Source organism: Sceloporus occidentalis, unplaced genomic scaffold, assembly GCF_023333645.1.
Source record: "Sceloporus occidentalis isolate IW3139 unplaced genomic scaffold, rSceOcc1.0.p SCAF_40, whole genome shotgun sequence".
NCBI lineage: Eukaryota > Metazoa > Chordata > Lepidosauria > Squamata > Phrynosomatidae > Sceloporus > Sceloporus occidentalis.
The window spans coordinates 277,372-298,771 of record NW_028317020.1 but is presented as its reverse complement, the minus strand read 5'-3'; the positions used below and the strand labels follow the sequence as shown (position 1 = coordinate 298,771).

The 21,400-nt window shown below is 39.6% G+C and overlaps 1 protein-coding gene across 1 annotated transcript; it reads right to left on the bottom strand.

Moving 5' to 3' along the window:
• Positions 1–3,356: 3,356 nt before the first annotated feature.
• DTX1 (deltex E3 ubiquitin ligase 1) lies at positions 3,357–19,997 on the bottom strand. The gene is made up of 9 exons (XM_089489576.1): positions 19,742–19,997; positions 12,625–13,309; positions 8,267–8,328; positions 6,524–6,685; positions 6,175–6,236; positions 5,500–5,658; positions 4,429–4,590; positions 4,248–4,337; positions 3,357–3,584 (listed from the first exon to the last, which is right to left on the bottom strand). The coding sequence occupies exons 1-9, from the start codon at positions 19,995–19,997 to the stop codon at positions 3,357–3,359; spliced, it is 1,866 nt and encodes a 621-aa protein (XP_089345702.1).
• Positions 19,998–21,400: the final 1,403 nt, after the last annotated feature.

Genomic DNA, 21,400 nt, shown 5'->3' with positions numbered 1-21,400 from the left:
CTTTCCAGGTATCTAGATGTCATATGTTGCTTACCACAGTCATATGCCTCATCGAAAGAATAGTGAGTGCCACTCTCATAACTGTTTAGGGATATTTTGACATATTACACAAAGATATGCTGCTTGCTGATTTCCATATGGATTTATTCACAAACGCAAGAACATGCTGAGCAAGGATTTCGGGACAAGGGTGTAGGTTGCTCCATACATTCCATGGGTACCCAGTGATGACAATGTCATCTGCGTTGTAGTCCTAATTTGCAGATAAGGGATTAGCTTTTCCCATTAAAAGACAAAAAAAACCAATCTCTGTTCTTTTGCAATCTGTGTGACCTCCTATTACTCATTCATACAAGGTGCCCTACACTGCCGCTCTGAACCACCATGGACATGCATTTCCTTAAGAACTAGACAAGGCAAAATTCTCCCTTGCTTCATTGATACCGGTAGAAACAAATCAGATTTTGCAGCAAGGTCTATAGGACATCTGTTTTCCAGTTGACCAGCAGCACATTTTTATCTGTTTGTTTGACAAGTTAATAGTTGGTATACATAGAATTTTTGGGGGGCTGTGGAACTATTTCCAGAAATACACGTAAAGTATAATTATAAAAATCATAATTTGGTTGTAATGTCTATAGTATGTGCTGGTAGCATGTGCGCATGTATACTATTTTGGGGAGATCATACATCAAACTCAAATAAGTCAATCTAGTACATAGGACCGGTTGCTGTTAGGGTACTTGTACTTGTCAGAATAGGAAGCCATAAGAGGTGCTGCTATAACTCAGTGGAACAGAGTGGGCATATAATTCCTTTGAAAAGAAGAGCTGTCTTGGGGTATAACGGGGTGCAGAAAGTGTTAATGTGTTTAAAGTCATGTGTGCACCATGTGTCTACAACGTGAGTGAAAGCCTGTGATGTATTTTACACTCCATCCTGTGTGCTGTGTCTGTCTCTGAGCTGTGTGCGTGTCTCGGCACCATGAGTTCATGGATGACTGCCTGTCCCTGAATGATTCTATCTGTTGTGAGCAATGTTGGTGTGTGTGGCTGTCTGTGGGTGCTGTGAATTCATGTGTGTATGTTGCCTGACTGTGAGTGCTTTGGGTTGTGTTCATGTCTATCCATGGGTTATGCATGTTTGAGAGCTATGAGTTGTGCCTGTCTCTGTTGAGTGCATGGCTGTGAGTCTTAGAGTGCTACAGTTTCTATACTTTTGAGTGTCTGTCTCTGATTGTTCAAGTTGTGAGAGTGCCTCTTTGTGAATCTTCTGTGCTGTTTGTCTCTGAGTAGTGTGTCTCTGTGATTGTGTTCTTGTGCAAGTGCCTGTAATCTGAATGTTGTGTTATTGTCTGAGTGCTATGGCTAGTGTGTCTGTGAGTTGTGCAAGGGCTGTGTGTTTTGTGAGTTCCTGTCAGCCTGAAAATGCTGTGTACTTATACATCATATAAATAAACATGGCTTTGGATGGATGGATTTATTTTACAGTGTACCAATTGCAATTACAAAAGTGTTGTATTCAATAGCCGTCTGTTAGTCCAGATGGAAGGAGTTTGACTTCTCTGATATATAATGCTTCAGCACAGGCATAATATTTGACCAGGTATCGCTTGAGGGTCCAGGAATTCCCCAGAATGACTTCTATGCACTAATAGTTAAGGGGATTCCTGGTAAACGTAACATAGTATGATGTCTATTGCCCAAGTCTTGGGTGGTACTCTAATGTATCAGTATTATTAAGAATCTCAGGGTCATGTCTTTTTCAGACTTCCCACGTAGAGGTGCAAAGTGAGTTTGGTTGAAAACATACTATTGTGTAACACTAGCGGTGGATAATTCTGAGCACTGTTATACAGAATAGGGGTCGGTGTAAACATTTCATCCACACCAGTGAACATCTAACACTGGAGACTTTCTCCTATAACAAGAACTTTGTTAGCCCTGCATAATGCATAGTTATCAGTCTGAGTTCTATGTTTTTGTTAAAAGTATGCATGCACCAGAAGCACATCAGGGAATGGTCTTCATAATACTTAGATTATGTGGTGAGAGGTTTTATCTTGCCTCAACTCATCTGTAAATTGAAGTTTACATCAAAATGAGGTTCTGGTGCAGTTTCCATAGTAACCTGTGGAACAGTCCAGTTGTTTGCTATGGTGATAGAGTGGATCATGGATGGTGTATGTCAGCCATTAGTTCATGTATAAGAAGAGTAGGATTCTGTTATAAAAGTAGCACATGCATTGTCTTCCATTGTTACAAGCCCAAGCCTTCTACGCAGGACAGATAAACCTAAAGTTTTGGTTTACAATGATTAAGAAAACAAGTGTATTAGGAGGGAGTTTTATAAGGTACAGAAGGAGGTTTGGTGAGGGTATTGTAATGATGTAAGGTATGTTATAGTAGTTAGGGGAGAAGATATCTGAGTAGATAGGGACCAGTAAGGGTGGAGTTGCAGAACAAGCTATAGAAGCATTAAGGAGTGGCACTTATTATTATCCATTTAGTGTTTAAGTGATATGTTGAACAGCCACAGTGAGCGTTGTAGGACAGCTAAAGCAAGACCTTATAAGTAGTAAAAGCATATAACATTTTTATACAAAATTTCCAATGTGATCTTCCTTAGGTTTTTCATTTTCCTGCTTTGTTGCTCAGAACCCCCCCCATGCATTTGCTGCAATGTGTGAAGGGTGGCTCACGTAGCTAGAGCAGCAGCGCAGAGGATACACCAATATCGCCGACACTATTCTCAGAACACACAAATTCCATCACACACTTGGTCATGTAGAGGACATGGTGGAGTTGGATCACCTGTGTCCATGCTTTGAAATGTGTGGGGGAGAGAGGGAGCAGGGACTGGTACAGTTTACTAGTGTAATGGGGACCAGTAGTGAGACTGCATTATGTCTCCTACCAGAAGTGTCAACATTCTGTTATTGAATATGTCACAGCTTTCCCAAAATAAAGGTTATTTTCAGTTACATCAGTTACCTTATAACATTTTGTTACAGTTCGCCTTCACGAACATGAATTGGGTAAATGCCACTAGTTGCATTCCATCTGTTTTGGGTGGCATAACGCTTTACAAATTTTCTGCAGTACACCCTGCCCCGTATCTTCCAACCCTTAGAGTAAAGCGTTCAGGCTTCTTTGGGCCTCTTACACTGTCCTTCAACTACTTCTCTGCTGTAACTTCAATCACATGTGTGCCCTTTAATTAACAGGCAATGTGACAGGCCCATCCTGTGTTTGAAAAAGTAAACCTCTATAAAAGCAGAAGGTTAACAGCCGGTAGCAAAAAGCCTTCGCAGGGTGTAATGTTTCTTGTCTTTCCAGCATTGGAATAGTCTTTGATCAATAGGGCAGTGCCCGCTCTTCACTTACTCCCTGCAGGGTTAGCTCAGCAAGCACATTGTCTAGATAGTTGTGATCTGGGTAACCATGGCCAGTAAGGTTAGATCCAAATTCAGTCTTGTGGTGGATTTCATTCCACACCACTGTATTGGACTCTCCTGTTGTACTAGATGTGCCAATGGCAAATATCAAACGTCTGTCCCATGCTGCCACAAGTAATCGCAGGACCTGCAAGAAAGAAAAAAAAAAAACACTTGAGAAGACTCAGACCGAAAGATGTACAAAGAAAAGACGTATACATGTATTTTTCCATGTAGTGTTACTATTTTAGAAGTATATTGTATAGTTCATCTACTTAGAAAAGAATAGTAATGAACAATATTTTCAAACCGGTAACAATGGTGACAGTGAATTAGTTGAGTGTCTAGCTCACTAGAAAAACTTTGGTATAACATTTTGCCAATTTTTCCAGTCATCGAATCCTACAAAACACTGTACTCAAGAGGCCCTGCGAACGCTATATATGAGGTCATCAGTTTTGTCACAGCACAACATTCTACCGTTCCATGTAGTGTACAACCAAATTCTAGGTGTTATACACCAGTGCATTTAACATTCTGACCACCTCCCTTGTGTCCACAGTGATAAAAATGTAGTTGGCCAAAATTATCATCAATGTCTATCTTAATTCAAGAATCTGTACAATACACATTTATTATTTGTTGATCTGTAAAAAAAATCACAGAATAGCAATTTTCTTAAATATGATTTATGTGAGGTGTTGGTTTTCTGTTGTGGCTGTTAGCCAGCTGCTGTCCCATTTTAAGATGCTCTATGTGGTTGAAATCTTCTCAGTATACTATATTAACTATAGGAATGGTTTTCTCTTACCTTCCTCCCTTTTTCGTTATCTGGTAAGTAGCAGTGCCGTGGGAATCCTCTAGCTGTAAACTTCCTCCCAGGGTTGGGATGCTCGGGCCCCTGGTAAGAAAAATATATTTATTAGCACACCAAAGTGAACTTGCCCGACATGCTACTCACAGAAATAAGACACATACACAGTGGTTCATACCTGCATGCCGCTGGGAATATCATATACAATGCGGATGGTCTTACACTCAGGATACCCAGGCAGGGAATGAGGGATCACATGGAATTCCATTTTCCCAGGGGGCTGTGTGCCTGTTTTCTCTCCATAAATTGCTTTACATGTAGGACACTGTAAGCTGCCATCCTGTCAAAGGAGAACATATGTACCGAACAATTCTAGTGGTGTGAAACTAATCAAACAACGACGTGCTTATACTGTGAGATATCAAACAGCCTTTAGCAATTTTATTGAATGAAAATTACCTAGAACATCTGCTTTTATGGCAATACGTGTGATGGTCTTTATATCTGCTTTATAGATAAGGGGCTATTTTACTTCAGGAAAGCTGAGGAGGCTGGCAAATAGTGGCAACCCCTCTAAAGGGTTTTCTTCTTCTCATGCCACCCATCTACTGCTACTAAAAACCATAAACATACACCGTAGGAAATAACATAATTGATTAGCATAATCATGCAAATCCAAGCATCACTGGCCCAGTGCTATATGTTTAAGGTGGTCTCGCTGACACTAATATAACGGTGTATTCGTTTTACGAACTTTTGAAAACAGAACCTGGAAAAGGGGCAGATTTCATTAAGGGTCACGCTTTGAGGTAAAACCTTGATCATATTCACTTTTTGTGAATAATCATATCGGATATTCTACAAGACTTATCGTGAGTTAATTTTTAGTTCAACCCATCCCTTTGTAAACAGTCCCCTTTGTGTGGCTGTGATCATTAAGACTGGAGTTTGAGTCGGTATAAACAATACAAATAGTATTCAGAAACCATCCCAAGCTGCTAGACAACAGTGTAATGGTTATTGTACAACAATCAGACCTGAGCCATTGAGGATATGTTATGTACGCAATACATTTAGTACATGGTTTTGTTCTTTCACGGTCAAATTTGAATATCCTCCACATATTGGGTTTATACAGACATATGGTCACCAAGTGGACCACCTCTCTTAAAAGATACTTTAATTTTTCTTCTTAAGGTACATTATATTCTTTTCTTCTATGCAAATATTTATATCTTTAACTGCTTACCTTATTGCCATTATTGTACATGGCCACCAAACACAATACGTGGTACATATGGGTACACTTTCCCAGTTTCCCCACTAGGTCGGCACGGACTCCTCTGTGGCTTAGAACCCCTTCATAGCCCGATGCAGTGACCAGACGCTCCATGCAGATGGTACAGTCCTAACGACAGCAGATAATGACACATTTTAATGGCTACCAAGACATAAATCCTTTCTATCCCCTAAAGTCATACAATTTGGGTGCCAGAGCTAAAAAAGTAACACGCAATGAATGTATGAATGGTTCCAGGTTTGGCTTAGAAGTGGAAATATGGATGTATTTCTGACCTGTCTTTACCCAGATCTGTTTCCCATATGATGCTTGAGATGTAAAGAGCTGTTAATGCCATGACCATTTGCTGTTTTTGGTCTGTTAAATGTGGTATGCAATTTACATTAAAAACCTGAATGAACAGTGATTTTACAAAATAATGTATGCATGATGTTCTATGTGAAGAGCTATGTGACTCCTGTGACGCTACTGCGTGGAATATATAGGAGTGTTGGCTGTGCAGCCATTGCTATATGTGATTTGTTGACAGGTCATGTACATGTAACAATGGCTTCCACCTTCATTCCCATTTAACTTCCTGAATCCACCCAACTGGTCCATTCCCAAGTTCATCGATTCACTCACCTCATCTGGAGGTGATTTAATTTTTTGTATGTACCGCCGTACAACCTCTTCTGGGTTCTTATCTGCGAAATAAAAAGGGACATACTACTTCATTTGAGCACTGGCAGACCCCTAACACGGATTCCCAACTCTTTTAAATAGATCTCCATTTAATTGTCCCTGCATTGCACCACGCTGATAATCCTTAGCATTATACTAGACAATGAGGAATAGCAATTAGTTCTAACCCCCTCTATGTTTATCTGGCTAAAGCTGCAGTGTATTCCATCTGTATTGCTCATCTCAACATTAACGTATTGACAAGTGTTCTTGTAACCCCACACAACAGCCAAGGGATAGCTCTACATACTCTTCTTCAAGTGCTTCTTCTTGGTCTTCCGACAGATACCACTAATGCCGCTGACAGGTTTGATGTCCTCTTTACTCACAGGAGGTGGGTGCAGGATGGGTTTGGGTGCTCTGGTAAGGCAGACAGGCAGCCCAGCAGCACACATCAAAATACCTGTCATTCCTGAGGAGAAAAAAGGATGGGATGCACTATGTTTCCATAAGTCAATGGGATCACTGTACTCATTCAACTCATATTTAATTGTTTCACTGCACCAATCCATTTCAGGGGCAGTTGACCTTATTACAAACCCTGGCTAGCCATACTTCACTGAACTGCTGTCACGAACCTTATAAGGGATAATTAGCATTCACTTTGCTCATAATTCATCTATGTTTATTTTACAGTACATAGTAATATATATATATATATATATATATATATATATATATATTATACGTTATGGAAGAAATGCAAAAAAAATTACTTAGTTTACTATATCTACTGATGCTTCCTTAAAGGATGCTTACACATTATACATATTAATGCATATATATAAAAGCATATGTTTTAGCAGATGGGATTTGTTTGAAAAAAATGTTGCCAATTCTATTATTCCTAAAGTTTGCAAAAACCACACCTTTTGATTTAACGATACCTATATAAAACTTACAAAATAATGTAAAATAAAGGCATATGTTGATGAAGATGATAAACACATTGCAATTCAGTGGGACCAGCCTTAAGGTTTCCAGCACCCTAAGTGAAGTAGACACCTTCTTCATGCTTAGAATCTAGGACACCTTATCACTTTAATTTCTGTTAGTGCTAACATGGGGTGTACTTGAGTGGCGAGCTGTCCAGCTGTCCATGGACCTACCTCTAGAAAGGTCTCCTCTACCACAGAGAGGACCAAGCCTGTGCTGGCAGACTCCAATAGTAAAAAATCTATCATTTAAAATGCCTGCTTGAGGAAGGTTTACATTGAAACTAGAACATGTTGCATTTAGTTGTTATTTATTTTGAGTGTTCTATGGTGTTCCTGGCTGGGACCATAATACCTTCAGAAGTGTAAGTCAGTTTGTTTGCTTATTCCTTTTTTATGTCTATGCAATTTATTCCTATATGATTGTGCAGTTTCCTGCCATTAATTTCCTGTCTATATATTTGTTGTTTTTACTTTTTTTAGTATAATAAAAGATTTTTACAGTAATCCCAAATTATGTCTTGTAATTTCTTATTTTTTTTTAAATCAAAGTGCTGTCCACTTTTTCATAGACTTTAATAGTGTAAATATCTCCAGTAGAAGGGAGATACCTGATCTCTCCGGCCAGTCAATTAAGCAGCGGTCCACCCCAACAGGGCAATCTGCCCCACTAATGTAGCATAGAACCTGCTGTACTTTGGCCAGGCCAGAATATGCCGGTGTTTATAACCATGTAAGGTTTTTGTATTCAGAGCTCACTGCTCACTTAATTTACTCTACTCAGAAATAATACTACTGCATTTTTAAAGTGCTGCTACAAGGGAAAAAGAAGGGTGATATATTCCGATATTAATATCCTCCACACTAACAAGCTTACCAGTGTTCTTCTTAACATCTTATGTTAATAGTGAATTGTAGCTTGATTTTATTTGCACAAAACCTGGGAGGTTTGCAGAACCCCGACTAAAACTAAACCAATAGTTGTTAATAAGCAGTTATAAAACAATCTTTAATACAAAGGTGGCCTGTGATACAACAAAGAAATGGGTGCCACTGACCTGCCAAGGCTGGATGTACTGGGCCTGTCCCATTGAGGTTCTTTACGGGAAGTGCTGGGACCCTGAAGGAAAAATATAGTGAGTAAACATCACATAATATCCATGCAGAAATGAACTTATATAATTTAAACTAATGAGAAAAAAAAAGTAGTCTACATTGTTCTTTTCCATAATTAGGCCATAAAGAAAGGGGTCTATGTCATCAACTATATGGACAAAAGTATTAGGACACCTGACCATTACACCAAGAGGGACTTTGATGACATTGCATTCTAAATACAAAGACATTAATATGTATTAGTTCCCCCCTGTTAAAGCTTCCATTCTTCTGGGAAAACAATAAGATTTCCACAAGATTTTGGAGTGTTTCTGTGGTGTTTGATGGGGTGGAGGTCAGGCCTCTGTGTGGGTCAGTCAAGTTCTTCCACATCAAACTCACCCAACCATGTGTTTATGGATCTTGCTTTGAGCACTGAGGCACAGTCATGCTGGAATAGAAAAGGGCCTTCCCCAAACTGCTCCAACAAAGTTGGAAGCATAGCATTGTCCAAAATGTCTTGGTATACTGAAGGGGAAATACCAAGACATTTTGAACAATGCTATGCTTTCAACTTTGTGAGAACAGTTTGGGGTAGGCCCTTTTCCATTCCACCATGATTGTGCCTCACTGCACAAAGCAAGGTCCCTAACATCATCAGTGCCCAATCTCACAAATGTTCTACTAGATGAATGGGCAAAAATTCCTACAGAAACAATCTTGTGAAAAGCCTTCGAAGAGTGGAAGCTGTTGTAGCTACAAAAGGAGGACCAACTTGATATTAATGTCTATGTATTTAAGATCACATTGGTATTTTTGTCCATATAGTGTAACTTCAATTAACTTGTCTCAGTACATAATGTGGCCAGTGCTATAATGTAAGCTGTATCCAGAGCTGTCTTTAACATGGGGGAAAAGAACACTTGGCAGCTGTCCTCTGGGCCCCCAAACTGCAGCCATAGTCCTGATATGGAGGTCTATGCTGCTACCTAATGCTTCCTCCCTTGAGTGCTGCATACCACCTGCAGTTGGATATGATGTCATATTCCAGCACCAGTAGCAGGCAGACCAGTTACTGGAGATATCCCATCATGTACATGTGTCATAACTTCTGTACAACATGAACAATATTATGATACCACAATTGTGTGCACTTAATATCAATCATTTCATTCAATTAATCAAAATCAAACTATTGTAATAAATAAAGGATCCTTATCTGGACAACTAGTTCAACCAGTAAAAACATCCTGTCTGTCAGATTAGCTCTTACCTCCCAGGCATAGTTATTGTCATCCTTCCTGATCTGCACGTATATATCTGTATACGGGTTATGTGTGTATGGCAGCAAGCAGGTAGATCTGCTTCTTAGGGATTTGCAAGTGATGAATTTATACCTGTTTGTGAACCCCTCGCCCCCTCGTTGTGACATCACACACTGCGTAAAGGGAGCTTCCGAACAAAAACACCACCTGCTCGACCCATTGATAAACGTGGATTATGGAAGATTAAAGGCTGAAGGCTGGATCCAAGACACGTAAGGAAACAAACAGCTATTTATATACTATTACATAAAGACAAATAAGGAAGCTGGCACTGCAGGTCAGAAGTCACTTGACCCCACAGAGTGTTCAGCACTGTTTAATGGTTTCAATGAATTTATCTATCCATCATCAACTTTTTCCGCACCACCTTTTAACCCACTGAGACTCTCCTGTGATTTCGGAAGAAATCCAAATTGCAACAAAAATGTATTAAATGTCGATACTAGTTAATTCTAACTTTTTAAAGGGGCCGCCATTACACTCACACTTAAATTGAATATTATAGTTGAGAAGTCCCTTTAATTTCTGTTGTGTCCCTTTTGCGAATACATGTGGGGATTCTCACAGAGTACTTTAACCTGTATTCTCTTTCAGTGGGTCTATCAGGGACAAGAATCATAAAAAAATGTCATTATACTTTTTTAACCAATAGTTTAGTATATCTTTATTTCATCACAATTTTTGGTCACAATATTGCAACATTAAAATGTATTTTACTTAAGCAAACTGTTGTAAGGGATTTTTAACTGAAAGTCTTCACAGAACATTAGTGCAAATAGTGGGGCTATGAAAGCAGATCTAAGTGGCAATAAATCGAAATGTAGTATTTCACTAAAAATGCACACCCGCTGAGCTACATGCTCTGTATCGTCCCTGAGCATTACCGCGAAGGCTCTGTACATGGAGTTATCACCCCCAAGAACTTCAATAAAGCCAACAGGATGGCTAAAGTGTTAGAGGAATGATCAATGCTTCCTAATCCATAAGAAGGAAATGGATGGAAAAAAATAAATGCTTGGCAGAAATATATAAAATAAGAACAGGAAGCACAGATCCTGCCAGTATCAATGCCAGGTCCATAGAGAGATACAGGGTCACTACTGAAGATAAAGGAGATCTAACCCAACTAGTATAATATAATATAACACAACACCAATTTTGTGATGCTAAGGAATTGAGCATTTTGAATTTCCCACATGATTGGCTTGTATTATTTATAATATCAGAATACAGCTAGCATAGTGTTGTTAGATTGGTCGTATTGTGCGGCATAGGGTTACAGTATGAATGTAGGGAATTGTGTGTACTACATAATCTGTGTAGAGATTATGTGATTTATATATTGGGCTCCCAGACTGGCACACACATCCGCGAGATCTCGTCTCCCAATTCATCCCTGTGTTGTCCCCATGGGCACACAATGTAGACATATAGCTCTGGGATCTGGCAGGCGTCTCACTTTACTGCCCTCGTTAACCATTTCAGCGCATGGCCATGTGTGGCTAAGCCCCTGACGCTGAGTGGGTTAGATGTAATTGGACCTTACAGAAACCTGTACAGATTGTGTCTTGTATTATGTTTAGACATCAGAACACGCTGCAACCTCCCAAGCAGATATAGTTTACGTTATACAGTTCTGTAGAATGACACTAAAGGGAGGGACCTTTGTGGCTGCGGCATGAGTGTAGGGTCTGTTGCTATGAGCAGCACCTGGGCTCTGTTACCATGGCAACAAGCAGCAACCCTTCAACACTGCAGCATCCACTTATGTACTTATTGTGCGTGTATACCTGGCAGATCACATCAACTGACTGACCACATCGCATACATTTAAATAAATACATATATAGAAATGTAACTATTGTTTGATACATAACAATAGCCATGCCGCTTCTTACACAAATGCAAAGAATATTCATTATGGCAGACCTCCCTGCGACCGGAACGAGGAATTAAGATAAGAAGGTTTATAAACTAAGGATTGATACTCAGAATACCTTGAGTATCAATGAGCAAACTGTTATTATCAGTGGAAATGATGCAGTACTCATATGAGGCAATAAGCTGATTACATTTTCAGAATCTACTCAGAGGGCATTTTTTTAGAGACAGATGGAGGTGTGAATACAGATGGCAAAAGAAAATTCAATAAGGGTAATACCTAGTTGTTTATTTGCACATTGACGCTGGAGTTTTAATTAGTAAACTGCAAACTGGGTCAAATAACCTGGATATTATTACTAAGTTAATAAATGGGAGGTAATCTTACGAAAGTAACTTAAATCACAAAGATATCTGAACAGTTAAATTAAATTTTAGTGCCTCATCTTCTTGAAAAATGGGATCAGTTTCAGAAATATGTTGAGAAAACCATCCAGTTTCTCGATGGAATATGGGGCTACATGGCATGACATCATAACTCATGCAAGAGTTGTGTAGGGAGAATGTGATTAGGTTTGTACCAATGGACAACTGAGCCACAGAATGCCTCTTACATTATAGCTAAACCATAATTCAGCATTAAATCTTTATTTAACACTATTTGAAATGACCATGTTAATGTTACTAAAACTATTTTAACTTTGACTTTGAAAGCCAAGGGCAGAAGCAAAACTCTCCAGCAACCCAAAGCCTCTGCAATTCAATTTTTTAGGACTTAGACTAAAAGAAGATCAATTTTTTCTTGTATATACAAATTAGTGTATATTCCATGGAGGGTACTGGTTCTTAATAACCTTTGAAATGTTGTAAAGAACAAAGAAGAAGCCTGTCTCTGAAAATCAAGAGAAACATGTAAATTTCCTGTTGTTTTTCCACACCATTATTTCTTTATTACATATTCCCCAAGCTGTGTAGAAAATGTATAATACTGGGCCAAATATAAGCCACTTTTTTACGTGTATTTGGAAATCAGAAAATCTCACTAAATTCTAGTTTCTCAGTCGTTTGGTGACTATAGGCATTTTGGAGGCACATATAGTACAGTGTACACTCACCCTGGTGGTATAGAGGCTCTGCTGCTGCTTCCACTAGTTCTTGGCACTCCTGGCCTGTTGAGATTATTCTGTCCTGGGTACGGAGCCGTGCCTGGAACACTCTGACTACGGGAAAATCCAGAGCCATTTCTGATACTTATGGTAGAACGCCCTCCTTCCCCAACCCTGCCCCACCCTGCTGCTCCACCACTGAATGTATTGCTCTGCCTTAACCCTGCTTGGTGTAATAGTGGAGGAGGTGGCAGGGCAGGTGGTGGACCAGGTGGAACCTTAACTTTCTGGGATGCCAAGATAGCATTTGAAGCTGCTCTAGTACTGTTGACCAGAAGGCACTGAGGGCAAGAGCATGGTAAACCTGAGCCTGATCCCACAGGCCAGGATTGGGATTTGGGTATAGAACCCATGGTAAGAGGGTATGCCAGGTCCATGCGTCTCCTCAGCCGACGTTTGCGGTGCGTTTGACGGTTGACCTGGCACATGCTTTGGAAATGCACCAGATAGCAAAAACCAAGAGTAGTAAGGTCCAGCCAAGGATGCTGTTTCTCATAAGCATTCTGGATAGCAATGCAGATCTCTGTATCATAAGGAGTCCAAGAACCTGCATCATTTTCCCACTCCCAAACAATGCCTTTCCCAGGGGCAGAGGATGGCTCGAAGAAACTGCGTCTTACTGGGCGGACAGTCCCTGACGGAGGAAGAGAAAAGTGAGAGACTACAGTCGATTAAATTTGTAATTCACTTACAGATAAGTCAATGATACACAAATATCAAGAATTTTGGCTATTCTGAAATGGGGAAAATACCCATTACACCCTTGTCAATATCCAATACTATGGTGTGGTGGCAACTCTTCTGCACAGTGTTATATGTTATCATGCAACGTGCATTCAGATGAACAGATTCAGAATGCTGTAAGGAGATAACTACTCAGATACTGTTATAAGCAAATATATACTTGTAAGGAAATATGTGCTTTTATTTTGTTGCATTTACTGTATATTACTCCCTACTACTTACTACTGCCATTTAATGATGTGACCTATATCTGCCTCTTCTATAATTGCAGCATGATTTCATGGCGGTCATTTATGAATACATACATATTCCTGAGGCTTTAGGATTCTCCTTAACTATTAAAGGATCTTTAAATTGCTTTTGGCTGAATTATAAGATGAGGAGAAGGGAGAGAACGGTGCAGACTGCCGCCAGTAAAGCACCCCATTTGACCCACATGTCCTACTCCCACGGCCATCATACTCTCTGCTGCAAACTATACCCTAGTACACCTGAGGAGCTGGGTAAGAATACATTTGAAGCTGTGTTGATTAGGTATAGACCTCCATGTCGTAGTTACAATGAAGTTACAATGAAGTACGCACCAGGAAGGTGGGCCAATAGGACATCCTGTCCCTGGTTTTGCGGAAGAGGATCTTGCTCCATTCAAACCTGACACTCTAGATGCAGGTCTGGATCAGTATACAGTGTATATACATTGCTTGTAAGGAAATACATGCTTTTATTTTGTTGCATTCATGCTATGCCCTACTACTTGTCTGCCATTTAATGATGTGACCTATATCTGCCTCCCCTATAATAATTACAGCATGAGTTTATTGGGGTCATATATGTAAGCCAAATCTGGTGCCGAGAGCTAAATATAAGAAATCTGGAACATTCCATTGGTTTACAGACCATAAAACAATTTGCAAAGAAACAATAAGTTGATATCAAATCTGATATCTAGATTGACCTAAACAATATTGCAATATAAGTTAGGCTGTGCATAAAGCTAAAGTAGAATAATAAAAAATGTCATGATTGTGTCCCTTAAGAAATATTTTTTAAATATCATTTTGTAACTGGAAAACAATACCGTTATATGCTTTGATGTAGTTGTGCAACTGATGAAGCATTTAGAATAATTTAATTTAAAAACAGAGTGGTGTCTGTCAGTGGTGTCTAAATGAAGACATATGTTTTTTACCTCTACCTGTGAACAAACAAAGGGATTGGATAAATTATGGTTAATGGATGAAAGATAATCTGACAAGAATTTTTTTTCACTAATTTCTTCTCTATTGAGAGTAATATGTTGGATATTTACCATGCCCAACTAACTATGTGCAACATAGTGATACTGATTAATGTTGATGTCAGTCTCTGCAAGTGCATGGAGAAGAATCTATACAATAACAACCACTCAACCAGAAGTTTTCCTTGCCGTGGCACAGATCTTTCTTTCCCTGCTCCCTTGTGTGGCGATGAGAATTATTGAATATGTGTCCTAATTGACCACTGCAATATGTCAGAGAACACAGGAAAGAGCTGTTCCACTGGAAGTCTATATTCCTGCAGCTTTACTGGACAACCATTACGACGAGTACAGTGGGTGATTTCCATGAATTCTTCATGGAATGGTGACAGTATTGCTTTGTCTGTTACTGTCCATTTATACATCAGAACACAAACTTAAACTTGCACATTTCAGGACAAGGTTCGAAAACAGGGAAGCTCAGGAAGGTGCGTTATATTAGACAGGATCCGAGGGCACGTTCACAAAACCAATGGAACGTAGTACGACATCGGAACTGAGTGGCCAGGCACGGTGACAGTGCGGTTACAACTAGAGCTCCCTGTATGCAACTGTCACACCTACAACGCTTATTTTTGTCTCTGGTTAGCACGTTCAGATACTGATTTTGATGCAAACAAGTAGATATACCAACCCTAACCATTCCGAAGACTTAGCAACACAAAAACGTAACGCACATAATATTAACTTTTACCCCTAATTCAAGTTGTGCTTTTTTACTGGTATAGAGTTGTATTATGTGACCCACAGAAAGAGAGAAAGCTAATTTGGTAAAGATGATACCTTTGTTGACACATGATTATATTATTATCATACTTGGGAACTCTCCCTGTTTCGCCCAGAGACTACTAGAGAAGCGCAGCCCCAATCTTCGGTGGATACCCAAATCCTCTGGGTCCCGGGAGAGGGATCCTGACAAGCCTCACTCCCCGTCCACTTCCCCTTAAAATGGGGGTACTTCCCGCGACATCAGCAGGCAACGTCCTACAAGGGTAAGCTACAGGTAGCTGGAGCCCACACGTTCCCAGGTATGATTATTATAATATACCATATAATATGCCTGAAGAAGATACCTAGATAGTTTTGAAAGCTTGCAATCCATTATAGTCAATAAAGGTATCAACGTTACTGAGTATTGAAAACAGAACATGGTACAAACTCAATTAAATCTCCTCAGCTTTGTGTCTAAATCAATTATATGTATTACGCTCAGAATGTACCAGTGCATAGCAGGACAAATTGCATTTCCAGCTTTCACAAGCACATATGATGCATCTCCATTACCTACTTTACCCTGCGTACGATTTATCAGTCGTTGAATCTATAGACATACAATCAAATGTAGCTATTAATGGACCGTTATTGTACAACTGGTCGGGTGACATCAATAAGCCATGTTCCTCTCTTACCATGGTTTCTTACCATGTAATAATTCTCTAGTAAGGGCCTGATTTCTGGAATCTGGAATTCTGGAATTACTCTTAATACCTCATGGAAATACCAACAAAACTCCGGAAGCTAATCGCATGTAGGCATATATCCCTACGAGAAATTATATATGTATATAGAGAAGCGCAAGGACTCTTAACCCACTATTTGCCAAGAACCAGTAACAAATGTCTCTATATTGTGTTATTCTCAAAAGCACGTTATTATGAAAGGAAGTCCTGGAAAACGCCAGCATCCATAACCCTGCCGCTCTTCCTCTCCCCACAGACTGCCTCCCTCTCCTCCGTGTCTGCAGGTCTGCGGCCACACAAACAATCAGATAATTAATAATCCAGTTAGGAGCTATGTGTGCTGTGTACAAGATGGATCTATCCCCAAGGGCCAGCTGGGTTTAAGCAGTCCCTGGGCAGGAAAGTCTTCATCAACAGGCTGTTGCAGCTGCATTGTATTACTGTGTACCGCTGCATCTTATATAGGCATTCCTGGGATGTCTTAATGCAGTAGATGCTGTTGCCTGCTGAATCCCTGATCATTGAGCGGTTTTATATGAAATATATATATATATATATATATATATATATATATATATAGTGAAGAACTACATAAGCAGCATAGCTGTGCTTGCTTCTTTGATTAATGTTAAAAGCTGCAATAAAAAAAAATAGTGGCATTAAGTGGTATCCCTGCTGAACGTGGTTGATATGTGTGTATATATACATTTCTCAAACTGTGATTATAAGCCCCAAAACCATATTTAAATAGTCATGTAAAATGTTATTTCTCACATCTGTTCCTTTTAATTAAAAATTGAAGTCCCTGCAGCCTCAGTTTGTCCTGCCAATCTATCAGGCTAGTGTGCCAATGGCACGGAAGGATCATAGCTGGTTTCAATCGTGAACCCAGCCAGTAGGGGAGAACGCATTGGGAGGATGCACACAGAGAGCCAACAGGGCTGCCTCCAGTTACAAAGCTGCTGCTGCTGCTGGGATAGCGAATGAGCAGCTTTACGGATCCTTGGAGAAAATTTTGGGCAGTGCTTCCCCTTTAAATAGAAATTTTTACAACATGTTGCTGCATTCAACTCATAGAAACAAAATGTTCTGAAGGGAAGGGGAATAAACAACAATAAACACTCTGTACTGAATATGCGGCCTAAAGTGACAGCCTCACTAAAGAAGAATGAAGATTATTAAAGTACTTTAATCTGCAGTCTTTAAACGGTTAAAATAAGTAAATAACAGCATGTACCTTAAGGAGATGCTGCAGCTCCGCTCCAGAGCTGCAGCTTACCTCCCCCTCCATGTTCTGGAGATTCTTGCCACTTCTTGGTTGCATCTACACTGAAGCTGAGTGAGGGTAACTAAACCGCATGTCAGGAGATGTGTTCGGCCAAACATGCCAAACAATAGCATGCGTAGGGAGTGGGGCATGAAAGGGACATATGCATTTGAAGAGATTCCACAGAATCCCACCATGCATTTGCAATAAGGACACCATGTAAATTTGAAGGGACCTCTCAACTATCATAGGCATTAAAGTTCACAGGAAGAGACAGAGGTACTTTGGCTGCAGACACATGGGCTATGTATTAGGCTTCAAAAAATAAAAAAATTCGACTACAATTGAAAACAGTCTATTCAACTAGAAAGTAAAGGACTGCAAGTAAAGGAAATCAAAAGACTGAATTAAAAGGTCAACTAAATTACCTTCCAATAAACTCACTTCGCAAAGCTTACCTTCTCGCTGAGTGGACAGAGCCGGTTGCCAACAGTGTCCATAATGCGCTGAAGGATGCTCACTGGTGGAAATGAGTATCTGACACCTCATTATGTACACTGCTGGTACCTGTATTTTTTTTAATTAAACCTCTTTACATATTTAGAACATTTCAACATGTTTAAGAATTACAGTGCTTATATTTAAAAAAGTAGGCATTAGTCTATGCAATTTTCAACTGCTAAAATATATGAAGCATATACCCCCTGGTTTAAAACACTGGAGTAACAGTTCCAAGGCAGGTCTGAGCAGAAATAGCTTCTGATGGTCACTGACTAAGTGTTTGGGTTCTTTGGGACCAAAATACCCCTGTCCCTCTTCCCTGTCCCTGAGGACACAGGCAGGCTGTTGGAGGGCAGAAATGGCATGGGCAGGCTGTTTGGGGCAAAAATGGCACAGACAAGCTGCTTGGGAGGCAAAGATAGCACAAACAAGTTGCTTGGGGGAACAGATAGCACATACATGCTGTTTAGGGGCAAAGATGCACTGTGGGACATGTTGCTTGTGAAGTCTTTTCCCCAGGTACTAATTTGGGCTTTTTAACACTTTTGGTTCCAGGGATTTTGTTACCATAAAGGAGCAATGTAACATTATTTTAAAAACAATGATTTAAAGCTATTTAGATGGCAAATAGTGTGACTCAAATAGGTGCATATAAGGGGTATGGCATGTGGGCACAAGGGCTTGGCCAAGTGATAAAATATATGGGACTGGTGTCCAAATATAAATAGGGCTGCTTTTCATTCCCATTCTGGCCCTGTTTCTATGACATGGGTGTTTATCAAGACTGATTGATGTGTGCTCAATCAAAGTACTAGCACCTTACGTTGGCATACATTCATGAGGCAGTTGATGCTTAGCATTGTTCTAGTTTATATTCCCCTTAGGCCACTTAACATGTTGTGAGGTATGCCTAATGATAAACGCTAATTTATGAAGACCAGCCAATGTCAATAAGCTGGGTGATACAGTGTTGGAAATGGGTGCGTTTCTGTGATTGTCTCAGTCCCGCTGGATCTGGTTCACTTGACTCGACTGATATATACACTTATTAATGACTGTTATTTAAAGAACTAATAGAGCAAATGCTCTAGGGCCCCAATGTGATGAACCTACATATCATAATCTCAATGAGGCTCCAAGGTGGACTGATTTTAAAGAACTGTACCAGGGCCTGGAAGTCCCTTAACAAAATCACGAGTAACATTGATTTGTGGTGCTGTAGGTAAGTACTTGGGATACACATCTTTTATGATTATTTAATGAACTAATGTGTGACACCCCTTCCTGTTCTTCTATTTTATACATAAGTTAGTTTCTTAAGTCAATGTTCTAAACTACATATAGCAGTACATGTCGATTGAATTTAAGCAAGACGAATATTCCTTCCATGGTTGCAAATATATCTGCCAACCTGGCTACCCCATCACTCATGCAGTCTTGAAAAAATGTTTTACTCAACCAATTAAAAAATATACGCGGACAAACCAAATAAAAATGGGGAATTTTTTTTTTTACATTTCAAAATAAATTAAATTGCTGCTTTACGTAAAACCTGGAATCCCTTTCTGTAAATCGGTGACCTAAGCAAGAAAGATCTGTTCATTCTGGTTAGATTCCAGTTTGCCATGAATGGTCCTGGTAATCTGCCTGAATTCATACTAGTTGCTTCATTCTTACAACTCCTTTACATTGCTTTCTGAAACCATACAGGAAGCATTTATGAGAACTCTGTGCATACTGCATGAAATGTTAAGTGAATGTAAGTCATACATTCATACGCCCATATCCCCCCATTACCTGTGTCTTGGCGATACTGGTGCATGGTTTGCAGATCGATGACATAAGGTGTAAGCTGTGTGTCAATCTGGCCTAAAGCTACTCGTCCCCGGCCATCCTCTCTTAAGGCATTTTCAATATGATGACAGACAGTAGCTGTGTATGGTCTCCAGCGCCCATGCTCATTCAACCACTCCCAGACTACAACACGAAGTGGAGCCCCTTGACCTCCAAAATTCTGTCCGCTGACTGGTAATAGAGTGCCTGGGCGCGACATGGTAAGAGGAATGTAGTTAAGGTATTCACCCAAATCTTGAATGCTAATATCAGCCTGGCATGGAAAACAGATGACACAAAGTTAATGGAGGACAGTCCATGCAGAGCTTCGGGTGGGGAGTATGAATGGGCAACTCCACAGAAGCATTAAATCTGATGGAAAAATGAGGAGGTCAAGGGGAAACTTCAACCTTTAATGAAAAATAGTATCAGAGCCGCTCCCGTTCTTTGAGTGATATCATAACAGGATGCTAAATTGAGTTGTTCACAGTGGGGTATTCTCTTCTCTGGCAAGTATCAAGTCAAATTACATGCTGGTATACAAAGGGCCCAGCTAACGTCAATAGTTGGGCCCATCAGGGTGTACAAGAATGATTCATGGAGGTTGGTCTGCTTTATCTTCTGTGCAAGGAATATTAGTTGGAGCAGCACAAAGAATGAAAAGGGACAATGCTTCTGGCAATCAAAGACACTGGTCCTGAACTATCAGCTCTCAAGGCAAACCATCAGTCTTAGGACACTGGACCTGAAGATGTTCTCTCCTGTAAAAGACATTAGATAAGCACATTCATTCGGATTCATCAAACCTGCTGTTCTGAAATTTGTTGCTACATTTATTTGTGTCGCTACTGTGTATTCTGTTAGTTCTTAACAAAATAAACACAATGGAAATTGTCCAGGTCTGCTAAGATGTATGAAAACACAAAAAGAGCTGCAATTCTATAGTATACCATCTTCCTCTCCTTAAATCAACTAAAGGGTTAAAATCAGCTATGTGCCTACACCGAAATCTACAGAACCCCCAAATACATAAATATAGCTTCACCCACACATGCAGAACTGGATTTAGCTTGTCGTCTACCGAAGGCCATGCATTCAGTCTTGTATACTCACAATTAGAGGATTTTGTGCAACAGTATGGCAATGATGAGCTTATTATGACCACTACAGTTATATGGATACCATTTTATGCATGCAGATATGGGACTATATATGCAGATTACATATAAAACATGATAGATGGATAAATAGATAGATAGATAGATAGATAGATAGATAGATAGATAGATAGATAGATAGATAGATAGATACCGGTAGATAGATAGACAGATTAGATAGATAGTGAATAGATAGGTAGATAGATAATGGATAGATAGATAGATAGATAGATAGATAGATAGATAGATAGATAGATAATGGATGGATAGATAGATAGATAGATAGATAGACAGATAGATGGAGAGAGAGATAGATAGAGAGATAGATAGATACATAGATAGATAATGGATGATAGATAGATAGATAGATAGATAGATAGATAGATAATGGATGATAGATAGATAGATAGATAGATAGATAGATAGATAGATAGATAGATAATGGATGGATAGATAGATAGATAGA